General features: G+C 37.8%; 4 protein-coding genes across 5 annotated transcripts; 3 read left to right on the forward strand and 1 right to left on the reverse strand.

Annotated features, from left to right (window-relative positions):
* The first annotated feature begins 226 nt into the window (after positions 1-226).
* EMB1865 (CRS1 / YhbY (CRM) domain-containing protein) lies at positions 227-4,697 on the forward strand. The gene is made up of 10 exons (XM_023675207.2): positions 227-1,227; positions 1,576-2,038; positions 2,128-2,258; positions 2,521-2,862; positions 2,955-3,111; positions 3,191-3,483; positions 3,575-3,634; positions 3,839-3,910; positions 3,987-4,184; positions 4,427-4,697. The coding sequence occupies exons 1-9, from the start codon at positions 379-381 to the stop codon at positions 4,119-4,121; spliced, it is 2,502 nt and encodes an 833-aa protein (XP_023530975.2). The 5' UTR covers positions 227-378; the 3' UTR covers positions 4,122-4,184; positions 4,427-4,697.
* A 913-nt stretch (positions 4,698-5,610) lies between these two features.
* Positions 5,611-7,665, reverse strand: NAC058 (NAC domain containing protein 58). Its single transcript, XM_023674960.2, has 3 exons — positions 7,293-7,665; positions 6,870-7,135; positions 5,611-6,750 (listed from the first exon to the last, which is right to left on the reverse strand). Exons 1-3 carry the CDS (start codon positions 7,444-7,446, stop codon positions 6,259-6,261), a joined length of 912 nt encoding a protein of 303 aa, XP_023530728.2. The 5' UTR covers positions 7,447-7,665; the 3' UTR covers positions 5,611-6,258.
* A 2,536-nt stretch (positions 7,666-10,201) lies between these two features.
* LOC111793184 (uncharacterized) lies at positions 10,202-12,940 on the forward strand. Of its 2 annotated transcripts, none has more exons than XM_023674958.2 (6): positions 10,202-10,491; positions 10,612-10,939; positions 11,025-11,406; positions 11,487-11,873; positions 12,355-12,557; positions 12,647-12,940. In XM_023674958.2, the coding sequence occupies exons 1-6, from the start codon at positions 10,325-10,327 to the stop codon at positions 12,896-12,898; spliced, it is 1,719 nt and encodes a 572-aa protein (XP_023530726.2). In that variant the 5' UTR covers positions 10,202-10,324; the 3' UTR covers positions 12,899-12,940. The 2 variants fall into 2 exon arrangements, with proteins under 2 accessions (XP_023530726.2, XP_023530725.2); XM_023674957.2 differs by having other exon boundaries at positions 10,204-10,491; positions 12,349-12,557.
* A 1,839-nt stretch (positions 12,941-14,779) lies between these two features.
* LOC111793186 (uncharacterized) lies at positions 14,780-16,553 on the forward strand. Its single transcript, XM_023674961.2, has 4 exons — positions 14,780-14,945; positions 15,458-15,636; positions 15,762-15,822; positions 15,945-16,553. The coding sequence occupies exons 1-4, from the start codon at positions 14,784-14,786 to the stop codon at positions 16,221-16,223; spliced, it is 681 nt and encodes a 226-aa protein (XP_023530729.2). The 5' UTR covers positions 14,780-14,783; the 3' UTR covers positions 16,224-16,553.
* Positions 16,554-17,095: the final 542 nt, after the last annotated feature.

The raw sequence follows: 17,095 nt of genomic DNA on the forward strand, positions 1-17,095 counted from the left end.
AAAATTAGTTATTTTAAATAATTTGGCTTAAAAACTAATTATTGTATTTTTTTTTTTTTAATAATATATCTAATTTTATCTTATTTCCAAGAAATGGGTGAAAGCAAAAAAAAAAAAAAAAAAAAAAAAAAAAAAAAAAAAAAAAATCCATAAAAAAAAAATTTAAATGGTATTTAAAAAATCCATAAAATAAAATAAAATAAAAAACCCGGCAAAACCTTTTACGGAGTAATCTTATCCATCTTCTTCTCTCGGTTGAAGCTCCTCTCCACTCTGCTACCGCAGCCCTTAAGTTTCTTCCTTTTTCTGCTTCCAATGCCGGACGAAGGTAGAGTAACTGTGAATTTCAATCCAAATTGTTGATTAAAGCTTGCGGAAATGGCTTTCGCAACTGCCAAACTATCGGAATTGCCATTGAAGAACTCACTTCCACTGTCCTCTCACTCGCGTACGCTTCTCTCAAACCCGAATTTTTCTTTTCAGATTCCAAGAACATTTTCTTCTCTCAGAACTCCCACTGAGCATAGCGGCAAGAGAAACCCTAAAACCTCGCAGAAGTCTGGACCCTCTTCTTCTTCGTCTTGGGTTTCCAGGTGGCCTTCTGGGAGCTCTCGGAATGATCGGAAAGTTGAGAAGAAGGTAGCCGAAACGACACGAGATGATCGAACTGATCGAGCGAAGAATCAGACGGAGTACTTGGATAAGAACAAAGGGCAGAGTTCAATTGAGCGAATTGTTCTTCGCTTACGAAATTTAGGGATAGGATCAGATGATGAGGAGGAGAAGGAGGAGGATGAAGAGGATAATGAATTGGATTCTTTCGAGGCAATGCCGGTGACTGGGAAGGAAAAACTGGGGGATTTACTTCAACGTGAATGGATTCGACCGGATGGCACATTGGATTCGAATAAGGATGGGGAGGATGATATGGTTTTACCATGGGAGCGAGAGGAGGACAGGGAGGAAGAGGTGGAGGGTGGAAGCGGGTTGAAAAGGAGAAAGATGAAGGCTCCGACGTTAGCTGAATTGACAATTGAAGATGAGGAGCTGAGGCGGCTGAGGAGAATGGGGATGTTTATTAAAGAGCGGATTAATATACCGAAAGCGGGGATTACACAGGCAGTGCTGGAGAAGATTCATTTGAAATGGAGGAAGGAGGAGTTGGTGAGGCTTAAGTTCCATGAGGAGCTTGCACATGATATGAAGACAGCCCACGAGATTGTAGAGGTTTGTTACTGAATTTGATCCTTTCTTTGCGGAATTCTCATGATATGTATTCTAGTCTACTTTGTGTAAATAAACACTCGAATGAAGGCTCACTAAACATACAAATTCACATAAACTTCAATTGTGAGAATCTTGGTCCACAGGGTTGGAAATTTGGGATTGGATTGATGTGTGGAAACATGTTTTCTTGAACTGATATCTCGAGGTAGAATGAGAGATGGGTATTTTAATGTTTCTCTGGTTTTGCCTAATAAACAGAACTTCATATTGTAGCACCTTCTATCTTGTTCTTGGTTTTTGTTAATGAATGCATGGAGCATGTAACTAATTACATGGTGTGGTGACCAGCGACGAACTGGAGGATTGGTTCTTTGGAGGTCTGGAAGTGTTATGGTAGTTTACCGTGGTAGTAATTATGAAGGGCCATCTAAAACTAAACCCCCTGCAACGGAGGGGGATGCGGTATTCATCCCAGATGTTTCTTCTGCTGCTACTTCGACAATGAGTGGCAATGTTGCCGTTTCAGCTCCAGAGAAGGCTAAGTTGCCTATTGGGGCTCCAAAGTCTAATGAGGCCATGTCCGAGGAAGAGGCTGAATACAACCAACTAGTAGATGGTTTAGGTCCTCGTTTTGTTGAATGGTGGGGCACAGGAGTTCTTCCTATTGATGCTGATCAGCTTCCTCCTACTGTTCCCGGTTACAAAACACCGTTCAGGCTTCTCCCAACAGGAATGCGGTCCCGACTGACCAATGCAGAGATGACTCAAATGAGGAAACTTGCAAAATCCCTACCTTGTCATTTTGCCCTTGGTACTTTTTCATGTCCTCTAATTTTGTTGCACGACTCTGTTACGAAAATAGTATTTGGTGAAGATTTTCGTCTAAATCCTTACATGCAGGGAGAAACAGGAACCATCAGGGCTTGGCAGTTGCTATACTTAAACTTTGGGAAAAGAGCCTAGTAGCTAAAATTGCTGTTAAAAGAGGTATACAGAATACCAATAATAAACTCATGGCTGAGGAGATAAAGGTGCCTTTCATGTTTCTTCTTTTTTCTCCTCCTTTTTATTTTTTCATATGATGAATTCGATTCCGTTTTTAGCAGAAGTTGAAAACAAAAATCCCATGTTACTGAGAAACCCTTTGACCTTTGATGTACCTGGAGTCCTAGAATGGATCATAAGTCGTCTCGATAAAATTATATTTTACTTACTTACGTTACATATTTTCGATCTAGACGAGTTATTTGTGTATTAGTATCATTTTCACTATAAGGTTTATCTACAATGCAGAACTTAACAGGAGGTGTGTTACTGTTGAGAAATAAATATTTTATCGTCATATACCGTGGAAAGGATTTTCTCCCAACAAGTGTAGCCACAGCTTTGGCAGAAAGGCAGGAATTAACAAAACACATTCAAGATGTGGAAGAGAAAACTCGAAGTAAAGTGGTCGAAGCAACTTCATCGAGCAATGATGGACAGGCACCTGCAGGTACTTTGGCTGAATTCTATGAGGCTCAGTCCCGATGGGGAAGGGAAATATCTGCAGAAGATCGTGAAAAAATGATTGAGGAAAGCTCCAGAGCAAAAACTGAAAGACTTATCAGACGAATCGAACATAAGCTTGGTGTTGTAAGTACTATCGATTTTATTTTGTCCCAGAACATAAGCTTGTTCTTCTCATAGAATAATCAACTTTGATCTTTTAACAACTTGATGGGTAGGCCCAAGCAAAGAAACTTAGAGCAGAAAAGTTGTTATCTAAAATTGAAGCGTCCATGATCCTCTCTAGCCCTGATGATGACCAAGAAACAATAACAGAAGAGGAACGGGTCATGTTCCGGAAGGTTGGGTTAAGAATGACCGCTTATTTACCTATAGGTGAGCAAAATTAATTTGAAAATAGAAACATATCAATGAATAAATTCTAAATTCTTATGAAGTAATCATGATTTTCCAGGCATTCGTGGTGTCTTTGATGGTGTTGTTGAAAACATGCATTTACATTGGAAGCATAGGGAACTTGTGAAGTTAATTAGCAAGCAAAAGACACTTGCTTTTGTGGAAGAAACGGCAAGGTTGTTAGCGTATGAGAGTGGCGGAATACTAGTTTCGATAGATAGAGTTCCAAAAGGATATGCCCTTATTTACTATCGAGGAAAGAATTATCGTCGACCCATCGCCTTGAGGCCAAGAAACTTGCTTACAAAGGCAAAAGCATTAAAGCGTTCGGTGGCCATGCAGCGCCATGAGGTTTCATTTTGTCTATTACTTTATCTTTTTGGTGTTAATCATCCATGAATCCCTGATATACACCTTGTATCATCCTTCTGAAACTGTGTAGGCTCTCAGTCAGCATATATCTGAACTCGAGAAGAACATAGAGCAAATGAAGAAAGACATTGTAAGTTGGAAATTTTCTAACTCTGCAGAACATTGTCTTCCCTGCAAAGTTACATAGGACTATTATTTATACATGAGTGTGTAGCTCGTATGGCATGGGGTGGGCTGGCTTTAGCTCCCCAAACTGATCCCACCCCAAATAAAATAGTACTGTCACGCGTCACCTGATCTTTTGTTTGATATCATTGTTCATTGCCAATCGTAGGGCGTCAACGAAGATTCAGAGGACGAGAGGAACTGGTCATCTCAGGATGGACCTGTCTCAGAGTCTTTCCAAGTGAGTTTCCTGACTGCTATTTCCCTACATAAAAATTGAATAGAAGTGTGGTAAAAATACGCATTATGATCTGAAGGATGAGGAAGCATCTTTGTCTGCATTTTCGGATGATGAGAATGACGAAGATGAAAATGACGAAGATAGCGAGTACGAAGAGGATGAAGATTTTGATTTTTCCGACTCAGAAGACACTGATGATCCAGTGAACTAAGTAGGGAGAGCATTTCCAATTTGTGAACAGATGGAATGTTCTTATTGCATTTGCATATTTCAGGTACTCCATTCTTCCCCTTAAATCATGTTGTTTAATTGCCTATGATCATGCTACATTAGGTGCTGGATATCTGATTCTTGTAACGTGAGATTACTTTAAAACATTTCTCTGGAGATTGTTACCTTTTGTGGTACAGTTCAGTCTAGGATTTACCTCCATGTTAAAGAGTTGAATTTAATCACATCCATAGTTCTTCGTTTCTCCAATACATTTGAACCTCCTCGTTTCGTTTCCTCAACCAGGTCGAATGATGTGGAACATGTCAACCCTGGACTCGGTGTCGCCTAAGCCAACCCAAAAATTTTCGTTGCCATTTTCCATTGAAAGCTGGTTGTAAAAGTGTTCCTGCTGGCTAACTTATAAGAAGCCCTCCATCATTTGCTTCAAGTTCTAGCCCATATGGGTTTGATCTTTCCTTTTATTTTCATGTAGATTGGATGCGGATAACTTCCCTCTTACAAAATGAAAGATCCATATATGAATTCAGCCAATGGCCCAATTTTTTCATCCTAATTCTTGACCAATATCTGGTTCATGCCACTTCCAAATGGTTTCTTGTGTATGTGCTACTCTAGTTTTGTTCAACAGGTTCATAAAGTAGGATCAAAGAGCCAATTTGGGTTCTTTGTTTGACTAGTTCTTAATAATTGAGAGCTAGAGAATTTTTTCTTCTTCCTTTTTCTTTTTTTTTTTTTTAACGTTGAAAAAGTACATATTTTGAGACTTTCTCGGTAGAAGAACAATCATCTTTGTAATAGTATAATCATAGAGTGAAAGTTTGAAATGTTAGAAGAAATAGTTAAGTTTAGAATTCCGCCTAAAAAAGCTTTCAACCATGAAATACAATTGCACATGGTACCTACATGGCCATTTTTATTTTTTTAAAACGTTGATGGAAATATTCTATGAATGTATGGGCCACCATGCACGTGTGAATTGAGTTAAAGCAATGTGAAACTCAAAAGTCAAACAATTAGGTTTTACTTTTGGAACTTCTTATTCATAGGGTTTAGAAAGTCAACTCTTTATGATCATACATATCTCGGTCAATTACTTTGAAAAATACACATCTCCCCCCCCCCCCCCCCCCCAAAAAAAACATTTGAAAAAAAAAAATCAAAATATCGATATGGATAATCTCTATGTTTTTAATTATGTAACGACCTAGGTTCAGGATTCAGAATTTGGATTTGACACTTTATAGCTCCAGTATTTTCCTACAATGTGTCATATTATTTCATTTTCGAGGATTCGAAATTTGGATTTGGCACCTGATAGCCCTAGCATTCTCTTGCAACATAGTCATATTACTTATTCTTCGCTTTTAAGAGTGAAAACTATCCCCCACAAACCAATACGAGTCCTTCTAGCATATTTTGTTCTCACTCACATGCATCTTAGGAAAACCAACAAGTCCCATAGAATAATGTTCAAGCGGTTGAGCCCCTAAAAAGGAAGATGCATTCTTTTAAGCATTTCTAAGTCATTCTATCTTCAGAATAGCTCTCATTTGGATGCAATCTTAGTTCATTCACATACCCCTCCCCTCCGGACGAGTATCACAAACTATTCAACAAAATCATATATTTAAAATTTTATATATACAAGAAATTTCATAACATTTGGATGTTTGGTCACTCATTTTCGAATCATATACAAAACCAAGTTCATTGACACCCTATTAGATTTAGAATATGGGTCAAATTCTAAATTCAATAGTCCATAAAACTTTTATTTATTCATTCATTTTGTTATGATCACTCTAGTTTTTGAATCAAATCTTGTTTTTAATATCCAATAGATTAGGTTTTGGAAGATTAATAACCTAAAAGGATGGGTATACATATCATGTCAAGATTGGATTAACAAAGACTAATATGTGCTTATATTTGAAACAAAAGGACCTGGGGTTTCTCCCCAAACCCTTAACACTGAAATGGATTTTGGTTCAACATCAACATGAACATACAACATTTTCAACTAAACCCTAAAACTTCACATTCAAATTACATATACCTAAAACTTCCCTTATTGGTCTCACATATTACAAAGAGCGTTAATGAGCGTGCCTTTTTCACCAGAGGGAGTCCAAGTTCAATGGTTGCTCCTGTTGTTGTTGTTGTTGTTGCGGTTGTTGTTGTTGCTGCGGAGACTCGAAAACTTTGGAAGAAGAAGAAGAAGCTTGGAAGCTCAAATGGTTAGTTCCAAATTGAGAATGGTTCATGGTTCTAAGTTGCAATGCCTTGAGAAGAAGGGAATTCATTGAAAGATTTGAAGTTAAAAGATTGGGATTAGGTGGCCATGATGAAAGTGAAGGAAGAGTGGTAATTGAAGCTGTTTGATCATTCATTGGTGCACCCCAATTCATGTTCATGTTCATGTTGTTGGTTTCATATGCTTGAGCTGAAATATTATTGCTGAAATTTGATAATTCAATATCTCCAAATTCATTCACAATTGAGTTTGTATCACATGGAGATGAAAGACAAGGCTGAGAGGACGTTGATTGCTGTGCCTTTTTTGGTGGATTTTGCTTCTTAAACATCCTGCAAACTACCCATTCTTCCTGGGAAAAGGTACGAAAGTTGTCTATTTATAATCAAATAAATTACAAGGATATGAAAAGATCAAATATGATATATATATATATATATATATGGTAAACTATAATTCAGTACTACGAACCTTGGAGGGTTTGAAAAAATGGTTGTTTTCGAGGCGGTATTCGTGCATGACCCAGTTACTTTTCTCGCCTCTAGGGGCTCTTCCCTTGTAAAAGACAAGGGTTTTTTTCATTCCAACCAACGCACCACCTCCAAAGATTTCCTTGTCCTTTCCTGTTGTCTTCCAATAGCCAGCTTCCGTGGCTCGATTTGTTCGAAGCCCTGTTGGATACTTTCGATCTCTCAAGCTGAAAAAGTACCATTCTTTCTCTCCCATTGAAGCTTTGGCTGAATCATACAAAAACACAATAAAACACCCTCCGAATCGAGACAATTCGGGCTCACGAAAAATAACCCAACTCAAATTATAAGAGTTGGGTTGGTCTGAATTGTCGGGTTAAATGTACACCCCTATCTAAAACGCTAGAAATGTAATATAATATACCTGGGAGATCCCAAGGCTCGTTCTTGTTGAGATCGACGACCGCGATTACTTTAGAGGTAAAAGAAGAATCAGAAATCTTTTGAGTGAGGTAATAAGAAATGAGTTCTTCATCAGTAGGGTGGAATCTGAATCCAGGAGGGAGATTATCGTCCATTGAAGAACGCTATCGATTCTTTTCGTGTCGTCGGGGTTTTTAAGAAGAAGAAGAAGAAGCTTTGAAACTCGAAGGGAGATGGGGTTATAAATGGATGAGATGATAATCTGAAGAGCCTTGAAGAAGAAGCTGGGAAGCTGCAGCCATTACCAAGACTCTACTTTTATCTTGTTTATTACAGCTAACACTTTGACAAAGATATGCATGGAAATATGAGGTTTTTTTTTCTTCTACAGATAGCCAAATGACCAAAATGCCATTGATTTGCATGAACAAAATATAATGAGTACCTGGTATTTGAGGTATAAAGAGTATAAAATCCAAATTCCAACCACCTTTACCCATTCTTACCCACCCAACACCCTAAAAGCTAAACCTCAAATACGCTAAATCGGAACCGACGTATCTAGATACTCTTATGTAAAACGGTATTATTAAACAAGAAGTAAGTATTTACTCGATGATCGAGCTCAAGTTAAAATGCAATCAGAGAGGTGTGAGAAGATTTGTTTATCTCGTACTCGTATTGATATTGAACTCATTATGAGACGTGTATAGACGTGTATAGAATTGTAAGATAGTGGTTTTGAAACGGTAAAAATGAAAGATTTTGTTGTTTAATTAGCGGATATATAAATAAGGTTATATTAAGGGAAGTAGTTAAAAGGGTGACCAAACCAGATGCAAATCTCTGGGTTTCTCTCTAATTTCATTCCTAACTACAAACTTTCAATGTATTACGTAATCAAAATCTCTTACGCTTTCTAGAAACTCACCCACGTGTGTATTTATTCAAATTATCTCTCTTTTTCACTTAATTAAGTATGTAATTAAATCTTTAAACCATTTAATGGTAAAGTTGTATTAATAAACATTTTGTGTAAGACTTTAGTCACACACTCTTTTGGTACATTAATATATTATGTTAACGTGAAATTGGGTTTGAAGGAGGAATTAAGATGCTAAGCATATGAATTAAGAGATTATAATTCATTAATCCTCAAGTTAAACGCTTTTTATGTCAACTCAATATTCATGTAGTGATGATTATGAGTGTTTAAAGTTTCACACTTTACTCATCAAATCATTCTATCTAGAGATGAGTATACAAACAAGTGAGAAGAAACCTTAGTGGCAAAGCTTAGAACAAGTAGGCGCTTCAAACGAATTTGTAATAGCTCAACTTAAGAGACACGTTTTAAAATTGTGAGGCTGACGTAACCGATTAAAGTAGACAATATTTGTTAGTGGTGGGCTTGAATGATTATAAATGATATCAGAGTCGGACAACAGGCGGTGTGCAAGCGTCCCACATTGGGTGGTTTCAAAGCTAGACATTGGGCAGCGTGCCAGTGTCCCACATTGGGTGCGTTCAGAGCTAGACACCGGGTAGTGTGCCAGCATCCCACATTGGGTGGTTTTAGAGACAGACACCGAGCAGCATGCCAGCGTCCCACGTGGGGTGGTTTCAGAGCCAGACACCAAACAGTGTGCTAGCGTCCCACATTGGGTGGTATCAGAGCCAGATACCGAGCAGTGTGCCAGCATCCCACATTGAGTGGTTTCAGAGCCAGATATCGGGCAGTGTGTCAGCGTCCCACATGGGGTGGTTTCAGAATCAGACACCGGGCAGTGTGTCAGCATCCCACGTTGGGTAGTTTTAGAGCTAGACACTGGGCAGCGTGCCAGCGTCCCACATTGGGTGGGTTCAAAGCTAGACACCAGGCAGTGTGCCAGCGTCCCACATTGGGTGGTTTTAGAGACAGACACCGGGCAGCATGCCAGCGTCCCACGTGGGGTGGTTTCAGAGCCAGACACGGGCAGTGTGCCAGTGTCCCACATGGGGTGGTTTCAGAGCCAGACACCGGGTAGTGTGCCAGCGTCCCACATTGGGTGGTTTTAGAGCCAGACACCGAGCAGTGTGCCAGCGTCCCACACTGAGTGGTTTCAGAGCCAAACATCGAGCAGTGTGTCAGCGAGGATGTTGGCCCCTAAAGGAGGTGGATTGTGAGATCCCACATTGGATAATTTCAAAGCCAGACATTGGGCGTTGTGTCAGCGAGGACGCTGGCCCCCTGTTGTGAGATCTCACATTGGATGGTTTAAAAGCCAAACATCGGGTTGTGTCAGTAAGGATGCTGGCCCCCTATTGTGAGATCCCACATTGGATGATATAGAGTCAGACACCGGGCGTTGTGCCAGTGAAGACGCCGACTCCCAAAGGGGGTGGCTTGTGAGATCCCGCATTAGATAGTATCAAAGCCAGACACCGGGCGTTGTGCCAGCAAGGACGTTGGCCCCTAAAGGAGATGAATTTTGAGATCCCACATTGGTGGAAGAAGGGAACGAGGCATTCTTCTGTAAGCTTATGAAAACCTCTCTCTAATAGACGCATTTTAAAATCGTAAGGCTGACAACGATACGTAATAGACCAAAATAGACAATATATTTACTAGTGGTAGGCTTAGAACGGCTACAAAATCTCCCTCTCCCTCCCCTTTGATCAATCCTTTGTTCATGTTCCTTCAAAAAGTGATATTCTTTCATTGTTGTTCATCGAATTAGAGTTTGAAAACGAAGAAAAAATCAAAGATTTCTCCGTTAGTGTTGAAGGGATGCATCTTTTTTTGGAGCCCCATGGAGATTATAGCCTCATTTATAGGGTTAAAGATGAGATTTTGAAGCATGGAAATGGACAAAAACATAAAGATGATAGGCATGAGATATAAAAAGCAACCAAAGTATATAGCAATCCATTTGTGTTTTGCTTTTTGAATAAAATTTGTGAGAGATGGTTCTTTCCCTTTTCCTTTTGATTTTGAAGAAGGGAGTACTTAAGGAGATCATGATCTTAGACCAATAATCAACACCAACAAAAATGCAATATTGGCCTAAAAAACAACAACAACAACAACAAGAAGAAGCTGTTCTAAGGCTATTCTACAATCTCTCCACCTCCTTCTTCCTTCTTTTCTTCTTCATCTCCTTCTCCTCCATTCTACTTTTCAAATTCCTCCACTTCCTGGGCACCCCTTTATTCCCAAGGTCATCACTTTCATCATCAAATATCCATTTTTCCACTTTTATGATACCATCATCATCATCATCACTCCCATCTCTATCTATCACATTATATATTTGTTGATATCAATGTTTTGTTTGCAGAAATGAGTATGAATATGAATACAACTTCTCATCCGAGGAGGAGGAGGAGGAAGAAGAAGAAGAAGGATATGGCAACGGAATCCATGGCGAGACTGGAACAGTGTCGTACCTCGACGAAGAAGCCGAAACTCGAATGAGTCGGTGGCAAAGCCAACTTCCAGATGAAGAAGAAGAAGTATTACTCACTGAGTTGGAGGAGCCCTGGATTATGGACTCCTCCACAGACCCTGATGGCCAAACCACTACCAATAGCTCAGTTTATGAGTCTCCACAAGGCTTAGAACAACATCAACATCATCAAGACCACCAGATGCCAGAACAACTTAAGGTCAGTCCGTGAAATCCCACGTCAGTTGATTCTTTATGAGCGTGTGGAAACCTCCCCTAACAGACGTGTTTTAAAAATTTTAAAGGAAAATCCACCGACAACAATATCTCCTAGCCGTGGAGTTGGGCAGTTACAACAGGGTTCATTGGAGGTGGATGAAAATAGGAAGAAGGAGGAGGAGGAAGTTAAGAAGGTTAATGAGAATGAGAAATATTTGGTATTTGCAGCAACTAAAATGGATGAAAAAGAAGAGATATTTGGGGATTCATGCACCGTTGGATCAACTTCAAAGAGTTCATCAGAGTGGAGAAGCTCAATAAACTGCAGAGATTCTGGCACTGATGATCCATTTTCTTCATCTTCAAGGAGGAGCTGCCCCAAATGGGAATCCTACACTGTTTTCCAGAAATATGATGAAGAAATGATGTTTCTTCACAGAATCACAGCCCAAAAGCTTCATGAAACAGGTCATTATTCAATCTTACTTTATTGTCTTTAAAAAAATCCAAGCTTTATCATAACCCAATTCCCATCAAATTCCACACAGAATCACTCAGATTAATTCAAATGTGTCCAAGATCAGTATCAGACAGGATTGTTCATAAGTTATCAACCATTAACAAGAAGCCTTCACATCATGTGAACCAAAATCCTTATCAAGAGCTGGAGGCTGCTTATGTGGCACAAATTTGCTGGACATGGGAGGCTCTTAACTGGAACTATAGCAACTTTGTCAACAAGAAATTGAGTTCTAATTGTAACACAGATTTGGACACTGGATGTCCAGCCAAACTTGCTCAACAGTTTCAACAGTTTCAAGTTCTTCTTCAGCGTTATATCGAGAATGAGCCTTACGACCACGGCCGTCGCCCTGAGATCTATGCTCGTATGAGACGTTTGGCTCCTAATTTGCTCCAAGTCCCCGAATTTATAGGTACATTCTTTTTCCTTCTTTTTCCCAGAGCTAATTTACGAAATGATCATGGATTTATAAATAAGGAATACATCTCTATTGGTATGAATGTTTTTGGCGAAACCAAAAACAAAGCCACGAGAGCTTATGCTCAAAGTGAACAATATCATATCATTGTGGAGATTCGTGATTCCTAACAAAGATTTGAACCATTGAAACCAAAACGTAGCTAGTAAACTCAAAAGGTACGTTAATTATTAACCATTCTTTCAAAAGAAAAGTTGAATTTTTTTGGTGTATAATATTTAATGAATGAGTAGATAACACACCCTATGCATCTTTTAATTTAATATAAACAAAGCATATGAAAAAGTGAGTATGAATTGATGTGTTCTTAGCATGAAAGCCAACTTCTTTTTGTGGTTTGCTTTATTAAAGTAATTGATTAAAGTAATGAAGTGATTTAGCAATGTGAATGGATTTGAATGTTTTGAAGATTCAGATGAAGAACAAAAGGAAGATGGTTCAAGAATATCCTCACACTCATTTCAAATCATAATGGAAGAAGGAATAAGAACATACATGAATTTCCTGAAAGCAGATAAAGAGAAACCCTCTCAAATTATAGCTTCATTTTTCAAGAGGAAAAACAAGGGTTCACTTGATCCAAATCTCCTCCAACTCATGAACAAAGTTAACCAAAAAGTAAGCTCATTTTTACAATTTTTACATTATAAAAACTCTCCCTTTATTCTTTTACTCAAAACAATAACCCTTTTGAAAAAAATTTGCAGAAGACGAAAAAGCTTAAACACCTTCGTCGTGCCGGGAAGTGCTTGAGGAGGAAACGGAAGATGGGAGTCGAGGAAGAAATGGAGATTTTGATGGGTCTTATAGACCTAAAAGTGGTGTCTAGGGTTTTGAGAAGCGCGGATATAATAAACGAACAACAACTCCATTGGTGCGAGGCGAAAATGAGGAAAGTTGGAATTTTGGATGGGAAAGTTCATAGAGATTCCTCACCTATTTTTTTCCCATCTCATTGATGAATTAAAGGTAAGCTCAAGAGAGAGCCCACCAAAAAAGGAGAACAAAAAACATGACATTTTGTTGGTTTGGTGAGTCATCCATGGAGGAAAGTGAACATGTTGGGAGAAACCCTTTTGAAAAAAGTTGAATATGTGAAGAGATGGAGAAACCCTTTTATGGCTTGGAGATATGATTTTGTATCACTTTGAAAGTGAAGCAACAAGGATGGGGACAAATTCAAAACCTTTCATTTTTGCTTTATAACTTTACCTTTTCAATTAGGGTTTACCTTTTAACTTCAAAAGAATGGCTTGCTTAATCTTCCTATATTATATTCAATGGATTGTGTTGGAAATATTTCTCTCTACTTTAGGGTTTTAGAAAATGAGACCAAATAAATATAAATTACTTCATAATCTTTTGTCGTCTTCTAATTTTTTTTTTCTTTAATTATTAGGCGGAGTCGTTTTAGAAAAATAAAAAATATAGTCACGAGAATTTGTGTTTAAAGGAGACATAAAAAAATTAAAAGTTTTCTAATTTTTTTTATTTTAAATAAAGTTGCCCTCTTTTAATAATTTTATTATATTTTATAAAAAGTTTCTTAATTAAACAAATCAATAATTCTATTGAGAAGTTATTTTAAAAATAATAAGGAGAAAATGAACTCCATCAAATGGGCCTCACTCACGGCCCATGTGATATTATTGGGCTTAGAAACGTAAAAGGCCCATAAACTCCATGCAAAAGACAAAAGCCCATTTATCTCTAATGGGCAAATTTTCGTTTTATTTTGCTCCTTTACTTTTTAATATTCACACGTAATGCCAATAAGATAACGACGAAATAAAAAAAAAAAAGGGCGGATTATTAGGAAAAAATTTAAATAAATTTAAAAAAAAAAAAAAGAAAAAAAAAGGCAAGAAACATGAGACAAGAATGGACACCTTTGTTTCCATGTCGAGGGGTTGGGCTTAATAATTAGTTAAATACAAAATTAATATAATAACTTTGACTTTAAAATATAAGATTAAAGTTAATTAATGAAACCCAATCATATTAATTTGTAGCGTCTTGATTTTCTCGCCAACTTTTAAAATATATATACAATTCAAATCAATTTTACACGTCCACGTTCGTCCAACTAATAATATATACTTTTTATTATATGATTTTAAAATCTTAATTTGACTTATAAATTATAAATTTAAAAAATATGGGAGATAGAATTTGTGTGATTCCAATATCTATAGAGTGTTAAAATAAAAGGGGAAAAAGGGAGAGGGAGATGCAAGACACAATCAGTGTTTCTAAGCATTGAATTTATTATAATATTTTTCAAATCATAAATATCTTTTAACTTCTTTTTTTATATATTAAATTTAATCTAAATTGTCATGAGATCCCACTCTAATTAGACAGGAGAATAAAAAAGGGGTGGAAATCTCTCCCTATCAGACACATTTATAAATCGGAGAGATGATGACGATATGTAAGAAGGTAAAATGGATAATATCTGATAGCGGTGACCTTCTAGACGGAAAAAAATGACTTCATAAGTTTATTCGAGTTAGCGTTGGAATTTATCTTGTAATAGTATTTGCAAAAAGAAAAAGAAAAATAAAAGAAAAAAAGATGAGCATGGTGTTTGTTTGTTTTTTTTTTTTTTTTTTTTTTTTTTTTTTTTTTTTTTATCGAGGTTGCAGATCTACAAATTAAAATTAATAAACGCGTGGCATCCGGAATCATGTGGCCGAAAAATCTCCCAGGGCGGGGCCCACTGAACTGAATGGACGGCGGGAGATGAAATCATTAAGCGAATCACCATCCAATGGTGGTTAGCGCAGCTTAGAATGGCGCGTCTCCAATTTCCAACCTACCCATCTTCTTCATCCCCGTCCTATGAATACTGAGCTCCAACTCCCCTGCAACTCCTCTTTCTTCATTTCTCTTCAAATCCCTCCATCTGCTTCTCTCACTTGTTCCCTTCTCTCTCTCTCTCTCTCTCTCTACTTCTTTTCCTCCTTCGGATCCTCCTTTCTGCGGAGGAGCTCGTCGTTTCAGGTCTCTCCTCCTCCTCTCTGTGTTTGTGTTGGTTAATGAGTTATAATACTGCTTGTTTTACAGCATTGGAGATGTTTTTGGGTTTGGATTGCTGCTTTTGTGCTCCAATCTGCTGGAATTTCTTGCTTCTTTTTGAGCTTACAATTACGGGTTTGGTTGTTAATGGAGGGTGTAGGGTTATGAGATTTTAGAGCCTTGGAACATGGTTAGAGTGTTAATTCACCAATTAACTTTTCTGAATGTGTTAATTAATTGAGAATATGACTTAATTTTCTATCCATTTCAGTTTCCCCCAAATTTGAGTTCACGAACATTTATCTGGTTGTTGTTTTCTTGGAGAGCCCTCTTTGAGTTTGTGCTGTGCATGTTCACGTCTTTCTCAAATTTTGCTATGGGAGTAAATGAAGTCTTGATTTACACGTATAGAGAGTTTAAAATGGACTTTTCTTCTTCTGATCCTTCTTCCCACGGCTGAAAAATCAAGTTGACTGAAAGTTTTTTTTTTTCTGTAGATCTTTGAACTGCTAGGAGGAATATCTGAGAGAATGAACAAGTGGGTTTATGAGCAGAACTCCATGGCTGCCTGCCAAGAGATGAGGATGGAATCTGTGGTTTGTCCAAAGCCACGTCGTTTGGTTCTGCAAACTCCAAATGATAATGACCCCATCAGAGCTCATAGATGGCCCATCAGGTTCGTTAATCCCAATTTAAACTCGTTTTTGCCAGAATTAGAAAATTTCTGCTTTTGATTATATTGGTTTGAACATGAATCTGTTGGGGAACAAGCTGCTGATATTTGAATCTGCTTCCTTACAGCCACACCAAGACAGGAAATTCAAAAGCAGGAGCCGAGCTTCTGGATATGATCCTCACTAAGGTAGGTTCTTGACTACACTCTTTCTCTATCAATCTCAACCTGCAAAAACTTGGCTGTTTTATCTTCGATTGATTAAAGAGCTATGAGCAATGTTCTGAATAGGGTTGTACTTTATATTATAGGAAAGTTACGGTGAAACATATAGCCAGCAATTAGGAACCTCTCCACCATTCTTTTGGGGGTCTCCACCAAGCAGGGCATCCAACCCTTTAGTCCAAGATGAGCAATTTGGCAATAGAAACAATATGTACCAAGCCAATGAAGGCCCACCATCTCCCTCAACCCGTAAAGGAGGTTGTGCCCGAATGAAATTCGGTCATCGACCTGCAGCAGTTCGAATCGAAGGATTCGACTGTCTGAACCGAGATGCTCGAAATTGCAGCATTTCTGCTGTGGCTTAAAGACACAGAGCACCATATATATATAACTCAACCCCCCAAGGGAAAGAAGGCAGGCTAAGTTTTTGAAGTGGAGGAAGGAGATTGAAACTGATGTTTTTCATTTTTCTTTTTCTTTTTCTTTTTGTTGTTCATTAGTGTGTAAAGTTGTACATAGTAGAGTCAATCAACTGCAGGATGGTTGTTCTTGCTGAGTCCCGTTGTCGTCGTCGTCATCATCATCGTTCATCAAAATCTCAAAGAGATGAGATATGTGTGTAATTAAAGTGACTAATGATGTTTTGGAGGAACTAATCCAGGAAATAAAGAAGAGAAATGCAGATTAGTTATTAATCCCTTTCCATTGTTCTTTGTTTCACTTAGTGACCATTATTAATAATGTTCTGAGAGGTCAGTTTCAGAGTGTTCATTAAAAAGGTGGAGATGGGAAGTGGCCAATAGTGAGAGAGATCCTTCAACACACACACACACACACATATATATATATATATGTATGTATGCATGTATGTATGTATGTATGCCATCCATTGAATGCCATTTTTTTTATATCTGTTTATAGTTTTGGGCTGCATAAAAAAAAGTCCATAAGCTTTGGGTTGAAAGCAGCCCATTAATATACACTGTTTTTATTTAATAATATCAATTTTGAGTTTATATTTCTTTTGAATAAAAATAAAAATGGGGGGCGCCCACTGGATTTGCCTTCCAAATGTGGACCCCACTCTCTTCATACAGTTTTAAGCAATACAGTTTTAAATTCATACAGTTTTGGCAAACAAAACTTTGACTTTTCTTCTTAATGGAAACCCAATTTTAAAATTTTAAAATATAAGACTAATTTCAAACTTTTTAAGCAATATGGACTAAATTTAATC

The sequence above is a fragment of the Cucurbita pepo genome, chromosome 4 (genome assembly GCF_057944985.1).
Source record: "Cucurbita pepo subsp. pepo isolate OVF chromosome 4, ASM5794498v1, whole genome shotgun sequence".
In the NCBI taxonomy this organism is placed as follows: domain Eukaryota; kingdom Viridiplantae; phylum Streptophyta; class Magnoliopsida; order Cucurbitales; family Cucurbitaceae; genus Cucurbita; species Cucurbita pepo.